This window comes from Pogoniulus pusillus, chromosome 14 (genome assembly GCF_015220805.1).
Source record: "Pogoniulus pusillus isolate bPogPus1 chromosome 14, bPogPus1.pri, whole genome shotgun sequence".
NCBI lineage: Eukaryota > Metazoa > Chordata > Aves > Piciformes > Lybiidae > Pogoniulus > Pogoniulus pusillus.
In genome coordinates, this window is record NC_087277.1 from 28,629,871 (window position 1) to 28,642,207 (window position 12,337).

Genomic DNA, 12,337 nt, shown 5'->3' on the forward strand with positions numbered 1-12,337 from the left:
TCCTGAAAGATATAGGTTTTCATCACCAGAAAATCATCTAGTAATGTAGTATAAAAAGATCAGTCTCTCCCAATTCTAGGAGCAGTCTAAAGTTGCATTTACTTGCCTACTGAGAAGAACTGACCAAGGCTCTCACTGTACTGCCTGAGAGCCTTACACTCACAGCTCCAACTCCCCGTTAAGCACGAAAGGATCTCTGACATCCTTCCAGCGTGGGGAGGTGGAGACTCCATCTTCCTTCATTTCACTTTAAGAAAATTAAAGCTGAAGGAAAAGTAGTTAACTTTATATAAAGAAATACAGGAAAGCAAAGAATTTTCCTGAGCTAGAAAGTTGGCAGTGAGGAGAAGGAAGTTTAAGTTTGGCAAAAAGTTGGAGTGATAAAAGTAGGTAATGTGAGGGAAGTAAGAACAGAGATATTCAAGGTGAGGCTCGACAGGGCTCTGGGCGACCTGATCTAGTTGAGGACGTCCCTGCTGACTGCAGAGGGGGTTGGACTGGACGACCTTTGGAGATCCCTTCCAACCCAGACCATTCTATGATTCTATGATCTAGTGGAGGATGTCCCTGCTGACTGCAGAGGGGATTGGACTGGAGGACCTTTGGAGATCCCTTCCAACCCAGACCATTCTATGATTCTATGATCTAGTTGAGGACATCCCTGCTGACTGCAGAGGGGGTTGGACTGGACGACCTTTGGAGATCCCTTCCAACCCAGACCATTCTATGATTCTATGATCTAGTTGAGGACGTCCCTGCTGACTGCAGAGGGGATTGGACTGGATGACCTTTGGAGATCCCTTCCAACTCAGGTGATTGATTCTATGAAGAGATGAGAGACTGGTGAAACCACAGCTGTCTGCACATAAAGCAGAGTATTTGGACCACAGAAGAACTGCTGCACGGACATGGACACGGTCACGTACTGCTGCAAAAGAGCAGTAACAAAACCTGGTTTGGAAATTCCTTAATGTGACCAATTTTGTTTTCTTCTTTGTGTCTTCAAAAGCAAACACACAGTAGTGTACCAGGAAAGCACTTCGTGCTGTTACACAGTTTCAACAGTCCTAACTCACCCCAGGGAAGCAGCACAGCTGTGGTGAAACTGAGGTTAGAAACGCAGTTTCCAGTACACTGAAGATGTTCCACAGCTCCAGCTGCAGAACGTGCAACAGTGCCATTACAGCTAGGTCAAACTTGTTGGGGTTTTGCTTCAAGTGAAATTGAAGCATTTGGCTGGGTTTGAAACACTTCATAGGCCTGGAATAATTCACATTATTGATCCTGCCTAATTTCAAAGGCTCCTTACACAGAAGTTAGTGTAAGGACTACTGGAAGACACAGTTGCATGTAATGGTAAGATTTTAATGCCCTAGGCACTAAACACAAGGGGAAAACAGAGTCACATCGAGCACAGGAGGATAAACTCACTGCTGTTTCCCTCTTCCTTTCAGCGCAGATTTCTGCTTCCTCACCACCATAGCCATTGATCTATCAGGGTTTGGCATGCCATATGGCTGTGTAACACACACACTGTTATCAGGTGAACTTTACTTGTTGTTAATTGCCTGCCAGCTGCCAAACCCTCTTGCAGAGCGTTTGAAACACCTCTACTTCTTTTGAATGGCTTTTTTTTCCCCCTGTTGCTATCCTTCTGCCCCCCCCAAGGTGCTAGGAGAACAACCATCCAATAGATCTCACCTTTTACAGACCCTGTTATCACTGTGTTTAGCTCCACAAGACTGTTTTTCAGCATTCTCTTCTCCCTTCATTTTCAGTCACGATTAATGCAGACTTCATTTTCATAGAGAGAAAAAGACAGGAGAACGTCTAATAAAAGCCTTCCTTCTCTCTACTTTGGAGCTATTCAAGCTGTGAATACGAGACAATCTGACAGCCATTAGCAGCTCGGAAACAGCTATCCATCAGCTCAACTTCCTTCAAGAGCAGTCAGCTGCTGATGAGATTAAAAGAACGGTGGAGCCACCAATTCTTTCCTTTAAATAGAGGTTAAGCGAAACAGGGTCGGGGAAATGCTTGTTTCAGAGACAGGAAGAGTTAGAGAAAGGGAGCAAGAACTTGAACTGTACCACGTAAAACCCAGCTCAGCTCTCCGGGTTGTGCATCCGCACTTCATCCATAGGTCCTCTTTTCCTTTCACTCCACTGTGAGGTACTACATCTGCGACACCAGTGCCATACCATAGCGCAACAACACTTTTCTCACGCCTATATCAAGTACCCGACACACCTACGCAGACTCCACTAACACAAGTAGGTACGAGGCAACTTAGATGTCCTCCTTGTAACAGTTCAGCACAGCTATCTAACAACCCCTGGCAGCTAGGGTGTTTCTTTGTTAGGAAATAATCACATATGCTGAATACAGAGAGAGATACACAAGCTGTCAAGCAGCGGGCGTTAAAGCACATGGCTAACCTCGACACCTTCTAACTCCACGCTGATAAACGCAACATCATTTCCATCTCAGTTAAGTTTCTTTTAAAACACCAACTAAAATAAAACCCCCAAGCAAACCACAAAACCACCAACCCACCTCTGTGTCGTAGCTGACAAAAACAGCCCAGAAACTATCATCCTGGTAGGCTTCCAAGACATTGATATCAAACATCGAGGACTGGCTGCAAGGTGTTCCAAGATCTCATGTCGGTCCCAAAAGAACTCGGCGCTACTTATGATTGTGTTTGAGGATCACCTTCTGATGGACCACACTTCCCCAGGCATGAAAACAAGAGCAAAGTGAAAAAGAAACAAACCCACAACCCACCCCAACAATTAGCCCATAGATTAAACCCAGAAGAGGCATCAGTAGTTGAACTGACGCTGGCAAGGCTGGTGAACAAACAGTCCGCTGTGCCTGAGCTGCCGAGGGTGGCAATCCCTGGTGAGGTTCTGGCGGCGCAGCCGGTTTCTGCCGGGGTGGTGTCTTTCGTGGTGCTCTTTGATCCAGTGGGCAGGACGAAAGCTCTTGGTGTTCTCCAGAAAAGCTGAACGAGTAGCAAGAGCTGTGACGTAGCAGTGAACGCGCTGCGCCACTTCACTTCGGGCCTCCGCTCTGGAAACGGGAACAAGCAGCTGTCGGTCACTGCTGAGGGGCACTGGCATCACACAAACCAGCAAAAGAAGTGTGGCCAGCAGGGCAAGAGAGAGGATTCTGCCACTTTGCTCTGCCCTGGTGAGACCTCAAGTGCGGTACTGTGTCCAGCTCTGATGCCCCCAACACGGGAAGGACATGGACCTGAAGGAGCATGTCTAGAGGAGGGCCACGAAGGTGATCAGGAGGCTGCAGCGCCTCTGCTATGGGGACAGGCTGAGGGAGCTGGAGTTGTTCAGCCTGGAGAAGAGAAGGCTCCAGAGAGACCTGATAGTGGCCTTGCAGCACCTGAAGCAGGCTACTAGAAGGCTGCAGAGGGACTGTTAGCAAAGGCCTGCAGCGATAGGACTAGAGGCAGTGATTTGAAATGAAAGAGCAGATTTAGATTGGATATTAGGAACAAGTTCTGCACCGTGAGGGTGATGCAACACTGCAAGGCCAAGTTGGTTGGCCAAGGAGGTGGTTGAGACCCCATCCCCAGAGATATTCAAGGTGAGGGCTCTGGGCAACCTGATCTAGTGGATGTCATCTCTGCTGACTGCAGGGGAGTTAGACGAGATGACCTCTGGAGGTCCATTCTAACCCAAACCTTCCTATGATCCTATCGTGGCCATCCACACCCAACATTTCCAAAGGGCACCCTTACTCTACTCAGATCTGTGGGCTGAGGCAAGGCCGAGCCAGTTGAGGAAAAACCACATTTCCCAGTGCTGCTAACCCACTTTCACTTTGTGTAGAGTGCACCACAGCAGCCTTTAGATTTTGGGGTCTTTATCCTGGTACCCTTCCTTCACCACTCCACCTCCCACAGCCCAAGATGCAACACGGACCAGGAGCGCAACGCGACTCGTGCCTCACTGCTCCAGCTTTTGGAGATCTGAGTCACCCACTGGGAAAAGCTTGGCTAAAACCCACAGATGGTTTGGTGGGGAAACAGAAGCACAGAAATGAAGATGTGTTTGGATAGCCAGCCACACAAGTAAATCCAAACAATGCTCACACAGAGGAATGGAAAAGACAGGCCAGCTGTGACACACAGAGGAAATAACCCAGAAGGATCTCTCCACAACCAGCCCTCTGGATTTCATGAGCAGAGAGCCAGCAGTTTTGGCAAACCCTTACTCCATCATGCAACGGTGGAAAAAGAAACCAGCAGCCTAGGCAAGCAAAAGGCCTTCCCTACTTGACAGAACAATCACTGATGTTTCCTGGAAATTCCAAAGCCAAGCTAAAAACAGCCTGGCAGTTTTAAAAGCAAAGCAAATCCTAAGGCTGAGTGCCACAGCTGGTGTGAGGTGCATGGTACTGGAGCTGCTTGCCTTCTCTTTCCCCCCACAAAGGACCCAGCAACTAGCTGTCAACTCGGTGGTGCCCACAATAGGTGTCTGCAAGACCAAGAGCTTACTCAGGCATGAGCAAGAGGTCTCTTGGGAAGTCTGCTTTTCAGCACCAGCATGACTGTATAATCAGTTCTCCTCTTGAGGAGTGTAACTTCCATTTATCATAGGACGTTTCTGTAGACCTAAGTCTGCTCTGCTGTGCCCATGATATGTCCTTGTAGCCTTGGGGGCCTGCAGGTGCCCGCCACAGAAGTGAGTTCTTTCACCTTCCCCTATTCCACAGAGTGAAATACTCCCTGGAAACAAGGGAATACTCCCTGGAAACAAGGGAATACTCCCTGGAAACAAGGGAATACTCCCTGGAAACAAGGGAATACTCCCTCCTTTTTTTTCCCTCCCAAATATCCACATCCACCTGCTTTTGGCTCCTTGGGTAGCTTGACAGGAGGCCTCCAGACCAGCCCTGTGTGACACTCTGCTTTCCCCTTTTATTCACTGGATATTGTCCTACTCCCAGACACTTCAAGTGTGAAACAAGCCAAGCCAGTAACACAGGACAGCACAAGTGAATTCACAGTGCACTGCAAGTACTTTCACTGCAGATTACACCACCCGTTTGCATGCGGGTGCCTGCAAACGCAGGGCTACTGAGTTTTGTGAGTGAGGATACCTTAATACACTCAGTGATGGAGGTGAACTCCAGGTGGAGCCGTTCTGGGACAGGCCATAAGGAACCAGGAAGCCACACCACACTTCTCAGAACCCATATGGCCTAGTGTGCCCTTGCTGGATGTCATTAGGTAGCAAAGGGTATTGACTGCTAACAGGGAGTGCTGTGGTTGGATACAGAAAAATACAGCTAACCTGAACAGGGGGAAGTTAATAAACATCTCTCTGCTTCAAGAGGGATTTAGAAAGAGCAAACTTCCTCCACAGAATAACAATCTAAACCTTTTTTCCCCTTCCTAGCAAATACCTTTCCAGCACTGGTTTGCAAACCAAGGCTCTTCTACTTCTCATCTTAAGAGAAACTGCACTAGCAGAGGTGGTTTGAATTAGCAAAAATGTATCATTTTGGTATCTTAGGGGATGCCTTTGGTAGCCTGGCACTAGAAAGCCCTGGGCACCAAAAGAACAGGGCTGATAGGCCTCTACCAATATTGTCAAGATGTTAAATTTAGAGGGGCTGTGTCTGAAGCCAGATCACTGCTGGAAAGCTTAAGTGTCCTGCTAGTCGTGCTGTCAAGACAGACCTCACAAGAAACTAAATTAAAGGCTTCAGATTCAATCCCAATTAATATCTGAGTAGTTTTTCTGCACTTAGCATTTAGGCTTGTTAAAGCAGATGTAGTTAGGCTTGATCAAGTAACATCATTTGGCACAAAGGTTAGTCTTAAAACTAGTGTTGTTTTGGCAGACAAGGCTCTAGAGGAAGCAGCATTGCCAGCAGCCTGATCCAAAGTGTCCCAAAACAGGAGTACTTACTGTGCCAGTGTGCCTTAAGCAGCTTTTCTTGGTCCTACAAATGTTAAATGGCCAACCATTAAACCACTAGAAACTTCAAAACTGCTTTTGAAACTTCTTGCATTACCAGTGCAATTGCTGTTCCCAGTTTCTCTACTTCACCTCAGCTGTAAACCTGCCTCCTCCCACTTCTGCCACCCAAAATAACCTACACAACAGCCTCAGTTCTCTGACAAAGCAACAGCACAGAAATCAGTGTGAAGGAACTTACCCACACAACAGCTGAAGATTACGACACCTTTAGCTTCCTCACATATTAAAACAGCTTAACTGTGTTGCATAATGCAAGACAGGATCCTCCTCCTCAAGGATTTGCACCAGTATCCCCAGTTAAAAACACTGAGAAGTCAGGATCCAACTTTGTGTTACTACCCACTGCAAATTGCTGTTTTAGGTAAAGGGTCTGATGGCTCTCACCAGGACATGCTTCAGCCTACAGATCTCTTGCAGATCCTTAAAGTTGCTGTGTGCTCATAGCTCCCCTTTAGATTAAGCTAGACCTTTGATGTCTAACATCACAAACTGCCCTCCCTGGAGATATTCAAGGTGCTCCACAGAGCTCTGGGCAGCCTGCTTTAGTTCAGGATGCTCCTCCTGACTGCAGGGCAGGTTGGACTGGATGACCTTTGGAGGTCTCTTCCAACCCAGACCATTCTATGATCCTCCCCAAATGATGATACAAATCCCCCATTCTAATGCTGTCAGCACTGTACCTCAATATTAAACACCTACATCTCCTCTCAAAGTCACCTCTTTCTTTGAGCCAAGAACTTTAACTATGACAAGGAGCTGAGCAGAAAGGTCAGTGAGCATCTGCCTGCAGCAGCTCTACCATACCAAAGCTTAGTATGCTGGGGTATTTCTATTGTTATTACCATTGTTTCTAAGGGTAAACACCAGAGAGGATGAAGAGTCAGTCTGTTATTAACTGGGGTCCACAAAACACCCAATCATGTCTGAATTGGTGACTATCTGGTCAAGTGCAGAATCATGACAGCAAATAAATACTCTATTTGTCTACATCCATCTATTCTACGCTTGTATAGCTGTGCATAAGTGGGCAGTTAACACCAAAGCAACGATCCCATTTGGCCAGATCCTTAGGACCCAAAAGCAAAAAAGCACAAACATCTTCACCTCGCTAAAAGCAGAAGTTTGCAGCACAATTTTTTACCTCAAGAAGGAGGTTTTGTGCAATATTTCAGTTTGCTTTTGTTCCAGAAGATAGCCCATGGAAAAAAAATATTAATCCTGTCCTAATCTATCACTAAGGTGAGGAACAACAACAGTGAAATGAAAACAAAACCACACCAAGCAGAACAAACAAACAAGAGATGAACTCAGTTTTCCCTGTCAGGGTCATCTCAGGAGGTGAGTGAGAGGGTGCTGACTTACAGTGATGAGAAATGCACAGAGCTATGAAGGGAGCAAAACGCCTTCAAATCTGTGGCACTAGATACACAGTTAATTGCCACCAGTTTCGACAGGACTGGAGCATGTTCTGCAAAGGCTCCATAAATATTCATTGCAGTGTCAAACTATCATTCCCAACACAGTCATCCTGTGTAACATTCTTCCAAGCAGGCAAATAAGTGGCCCTGACCACCCTTCCCACCTGGTACAGTACTCACCCTTCACTCACTCCAAAACAAGCCAGAAACTTCAGTATTAAAGCATCTAATGTGATCAAGTAGAACCCAGATATTTTCAGCACCAGAGCAAGTTGGCAAGAGAAATCAGACATACCTGGGACTACCCGGGCTGTGAAACTCCTCATCTCCACATCCAGTTTCATTAAGGCTGTGACAGGTATTGTGGACAGCATACACAGACATGCTGGGATGCTCTATGAGGAGGTTCTCCATCGGGCTGGTTTCCACTTTGATAGTGGTTAATCCACCTGCAGTAAAACACGGGGGAGGGGTAATAAACCAGCTCTCCTCCATAGGACACGACTCAAACTGGATGAAGCAGGACTCGCTGGCCTCTGGCAAGTGTTCCAAGGGAGATGGTAAACAGGAGAAGACGGGAGAGCCATCCACGGCCGATGCTTCAGCAACATTCACTTCCTCCGAGGAGCAATTAGTGCAAGTGTCTGCTGTAAGCGGCCATTAGTCAGTGGAGAGGAGCCCATGGACGATGGTGATTGCAGGAGATCAAAACCAACACCAGGTTGCACGCAGCCAGAAACCAGATATAAAAACCAACCAAACAAACCAAGAGAGAGAGAGAGAGAAATAAAGCCCTGTTAGCATCTACACGCACTTCTTTTTATTTAAAGCAAGGGGAGGAGGAAAGGGAGTTCCCTGATAAGCCCTGTTAGACATGTAAAACAACTGTTATCAGTAAAGCAATACAGTTGTGTAATAAGTCAAATACATGTTGTTTGCAGAAGGGGTTCTGCTGCAGTTTGTGTTGGGCTTACAAACCTGACAGGTTTTCTCATCAGCTCACGTCCCATGTTTTGGTACAGCACCCTGCAGGCTTACCCACATTGGTTTTGCTTAGGTAAAGTTTCACCCGAGCTACTGCTTTCTTCACGTGGAAGTAAGAGAAGTAAGGGCCAGGGGAGGACAGAGGCAGAGCTTTACAGGTAACAAATCTCTTACCTATAAAGTCAACCAGAATCCACTCGTCATCTTCTTTCTCACTGAACTCTGGCTCTTGGCTGGACAAGCTGTCAATCTCTCCCATGAGCATGTTATTTAACCTCTGGAACATTACTAAGGCAGGAACAAGACTTTGGTTGGCAGGTCTTTATATCCAAGGTCCAAGGCACAGCTCACACTGTACTAGCAGAGTGGCACAGACTTGAGATTAAAGTGCATAGATGCTTTATCAGCTTAGGTGTGGAGCATGCAGAGGCATGACTGGTAAACAGCGTATGCAAAACCTGCAAAAAATTATGACAAGGGTCTTAATGACAAAGCAACAGGAAACTTCCCTAGGGAACAAACTGAAAATGCTCTCATTAGTGTGGTCTGAGGTACCAGTGAATCCTTTCCTCTAAGAAGAGAGGCAGCTTCACTGGCATTCACCACTACCTGCCAGCTAGATACACACAGAAAAAGCCAAAGTCCTTTCCTGGAGCTGAGTGTACCTTCCTCTCCATGCTCTTTGCTGCTCAACTGTCAGTTCCCACCTTCTCCTATGGAAGAGATGGACTCTCACACAGGAGTCATGTTCCTATGCTCATCAAGGTCCTCCCTCAGCTCCCTGCCTGACTTCTTCCTGGTCAGAGAGAGATGCGAAAGGCAAGTGCCTTTTTTTGTTCCAGGCAGCACATCTCTGTTGACAGCCTCTCCATCTCCAAGAAACTTCTCTGAAGGCTCCCAGAGATGCCCTAGGTAGCATTTCTTCCCTCTCATTGCACAGAGTTCAGAGCCACTGCCTGCAAGTCAACACAGTAGGAAGACACGTCCTATTCTCCAGGTTCAAAGTGCGCTAGGGAGTTACCAAGTGAGATCACTTTCACACCCAGTGCCCAACTACTCATGTATGGTGAAGTCTAAGTACCAAGGAAAAGTAGCTCAGACAATTAAACCCAGTGCTCATTTCTCAATAGACTCCCCTAAACACACATATTAATTAGTCCCCATGAGCCTGAAGTCGACATTTGGCAGTTAAGATGAAAAATCCCAGTAGTACCAAGAAGCTCAATGTTCAATCACCCCAGATAAGCCTGCTTACAGTCTTTCAGTATTCATACCAGTTAATAAATAGATGCCATTAAAGCTACTGGGAAAGTATGTGGGAAAAAAAGGCCAATGTAACTACAAGGTAGTGTCACCAGAGCAATAGTTAAATTGTCCCAGCACGTCAGGATTATTACAGATTAAATGCCTGCTCAATAATTAAACAGGGAAGAAGATATGCATGTAAGAGGGTAAGAGCCTGCATGCAGAAAGAGAAAGGGAATAAGGCACACTCCACTAAACAAACCCAGCCACTAGAAGATGATAGAACCTGTGAGAAATATTATTTAAGGCCAGCATGCCCTGTTTCACCCAACAATTCTCAGGCCACAGTGAAGGGTCCTATTGGCCTCCTTCTACCCCCTGACACCAGACCCCCACCATTGCCTACTCACTGAATGCAAGCAGAAGCAATTGCTCCATGCAGCACTGGCTCTATAGGCATTGATACAGCTACCTCCTTATTCAAACAGCATAAAGGGATAGGGTTGGAATTCAAAGCAGTGTTCAGAAGCAACACAGAAAGGGGCAATGTAACTCAAGAAGTCATGCATTCTAGTTCTTCACCAGGAATTGTCAGCCGCAGGAAAAGGTGAGACTAGGAGCAACTGGCTCAGCTGCAGCAATCAGAAAAGGCAGGGTTTAAGAAATACACTTGCAAATGAAACATCTGGGCTGACTCTAAGGGAGCAATAAGAATGATCATAAGTCTAAAGAAAAATGAGACCATTTCAGAAAGCAAAAGGTTTAAAAGAAGAGGGGAAAAGTGGAAACACCAGCGAACTGCATAAAGAAAGGCAAACATTTCTTCCTTGCTACATCCACAGCAAGCAGAAGTGGCTTTTGACTGCAGTAAAGTTCAGTTTTCAGTGGTTGCCAGCAGGAAGCACTTTTAACCATTACGGCTGCTAAGCCCTGAATGGGTTACCTAAGGAAATGCCAAATGCCCACAGCGCTCCTGAGCACCTTCTCCAGAAGGTCTGAGTGCTTCTGTTACAGACAGGGCTTGTCACAGACAAGGAAATGGACTCCAAGGGAAAGCTTTAAGTATGTAACTTCTCGGTTATCTCTCACATCCATCCCTAACTCCTCTGGCACAAGGCCTAGGAACAGCACAGAGCTGATTTTTTCTTTAGCCTTACTAGCAAGCCACAGTGTAATTGCTGATCAGCACTGGCTAACCCTGTACTCCCACACACTCGTGTTGCCTCTTTCCTAGATCAGGACTGGAAATACCTTCGGGCTGAGGCTGAGGCTATCTTCAGGCTGAGCAAGAGGAGAGCTCACACTCCTACTTTCACGCTCCACAGCCATCACAGCAACAGCAAACAACTATTCCCTAACAAGCATGTGAAAGATTGCTGTGCCTGAGAATGTAAGCTGCACCAACTACAGCTTTCGACCCATAAACATCCTTCTGTACATCAAAAGGCACTTTGTCCCATTTCCCCCTTCCCCCATCCCAAGAAGGATCCAAAGCAAAACCCCCCCATCTGAATCATTTTGAAACTGGCTGATGTTTTGACATCCTTTTGGACAAGTGCCTTTAAAAACGCTATTGTGCAAGTGCGACGGGGACCAAGGAGTGATATCGTTATCAAGGGCCACCCTTAGGAGAGGGCCAATGAGACAGAGGCTGGAGAAGAGGCGCTCTAGCTCTTGGGAACCGTCAGCTGCGAGGAAAAGTCTGGGTGCAACTGACTCAACTACAGCAGGGATTACGAGGCGGTCGCAGATAACCGATGCGTGTCAACAGCGGTGGACTGCTGCGTAAGGGAAGCAAAAGAAGGCAGTTTTGTTTCGTTTCGGGGCGGTTTGTTTTTCCTTACACTAGCACAAGAGATGTCATTCAGGCTAAGGGGGAAAAAACCAACCCAAAAAATCCACAATTGGGAAAAAAAAGAAGAAGGAGAGGAAAAAAATAGCTCCCACAAACCGCTTCCGTAGCTGTCCGAGCCTGGCTGCTGACCCCCCACGGGAGGAGGCTCGCAGCTTTCCCGTTGCCACCGGGAGGCTCCAAAGAGCCGCTCTCCGCGGGGCCGGCGAGTGACCCGGCGCGGCCCGCGGCAGCTGCGCACCGCTCCGGCCGAGCGGGAGTGGGGGGGGGGGAGGGACGCGACTACCGGCTGGGTGCCCGACGGCCGGGAAAACCCTCCCGGCCTCGGCGTTTCCCCAGCAGCGAGAGACCGTGCGGGACGCGCGGCGCAGACGGGAGCTCTGCTGCCGCTTACCGCTGCCCCGCCCGGGCTTTCGCCCACGGAAAGAGCAGGAACAGCCCGGCCGTGAGTGAAGCGGGACGCGGGCAGCACGCTCGACCCCGGCCCCTCCACGCACACTCACCCGGGTCCGCGCTGCCGCCGGCGCCGCCGCACTGGCTGCGAGCCCCGCGCAGCCCCTTTGTTGCTGCAGCCGCGGCGCGCAGCTGACGGCCCTGCCGCCCCGCCCGCCCCTGCCCGCGCCCCGCCCGCCCCTGCCCGCGCCCCGCCAATGGGCGCCGCCGCCGCCTGTCGCTAACGCACGTGACGGGCGGGCAGGCACGCGCCCGGCGCCGCCCCGCGCCCTCCCCGCCGCTGCCGGAGCCGGGGCCGGGGGAAGGTGTGCGGAGTTCGGGGACATCGAGTCCCTGGCGTAAACCTCCTTGCAGCGCCCAAAGGCCACAGCGAG

The 12,337-nt window shown here is 48.4% G+C and overlaps 1 protein-coding gene across 2 annotated transcripts; it reads right to left on the minus strand.

Annotated features, from left to right (window-relative positions):
- Positions 1–1,344: 1,344 nt before the first annotated feature.
- On the minus strand, positions 1,345–12,082 carry TP53INP1 (tumor protein p53 inducible nuclear protein 1). 2 transcript variants are annotated; one of them, XM_064154723.1, is made up of 4 exons: positions 12,014–12,082; positions 8,588–8,871; positions 7,725–8,073; positions 1,345–3,075 (listed from the first exon to the last, which is right to left on the minus strand). In XM_064154723.1, the coding sequence occupies exons 2-4, from the start codon at positions 8,697–8,699 to the stop codon at positions 2,826–2,828; spliced, it is 711 nt and encodes a 236-aa protein (XP_064010793.1). In that variant the 5' UTR covers positions 8,700–8,871; positions 12,014–12,082; the 3' UTR covers positions 1,345–2,825. The 2 variants fall into 2 exon arrangements, with proteins under 2 accessions (XP_064010793.1, XP_064010792.1); XM_064154722.1 differs by having other exon boundaries at positions 7,725–8,076.
- Positions 12,083–12,337: the final 255 nt, after the last annotated feature.

What these genes read in the sequence shown, in the direction of transcription:
- TP53INP1 (XM_064154722.1), bottom strand. Translation starts at nt 8,699, where the DNA reads ATGTTCCAGAGGTTAAATAACATGCTCATGGGAGAGATTGACAGCTTG. An exon ending in GATTCTGGTTGACTTTATAG is followed by an intron (nt 8,077 to 8,587) that starts GTAAGAGATTTG and finishes GGCCGCTTACAG; the next exon opens with CAGACACTTGCACTAATTGC. An exon ending in CACAGCCCGGGTAGTCCCAG is followed by an intron (nt 3,076 to 7,724) that starts GTATGTCTGATT and finishes TCCCGTTTCCAG; the next exon opens with AGCGGAGGCCCGAAGTGAAG.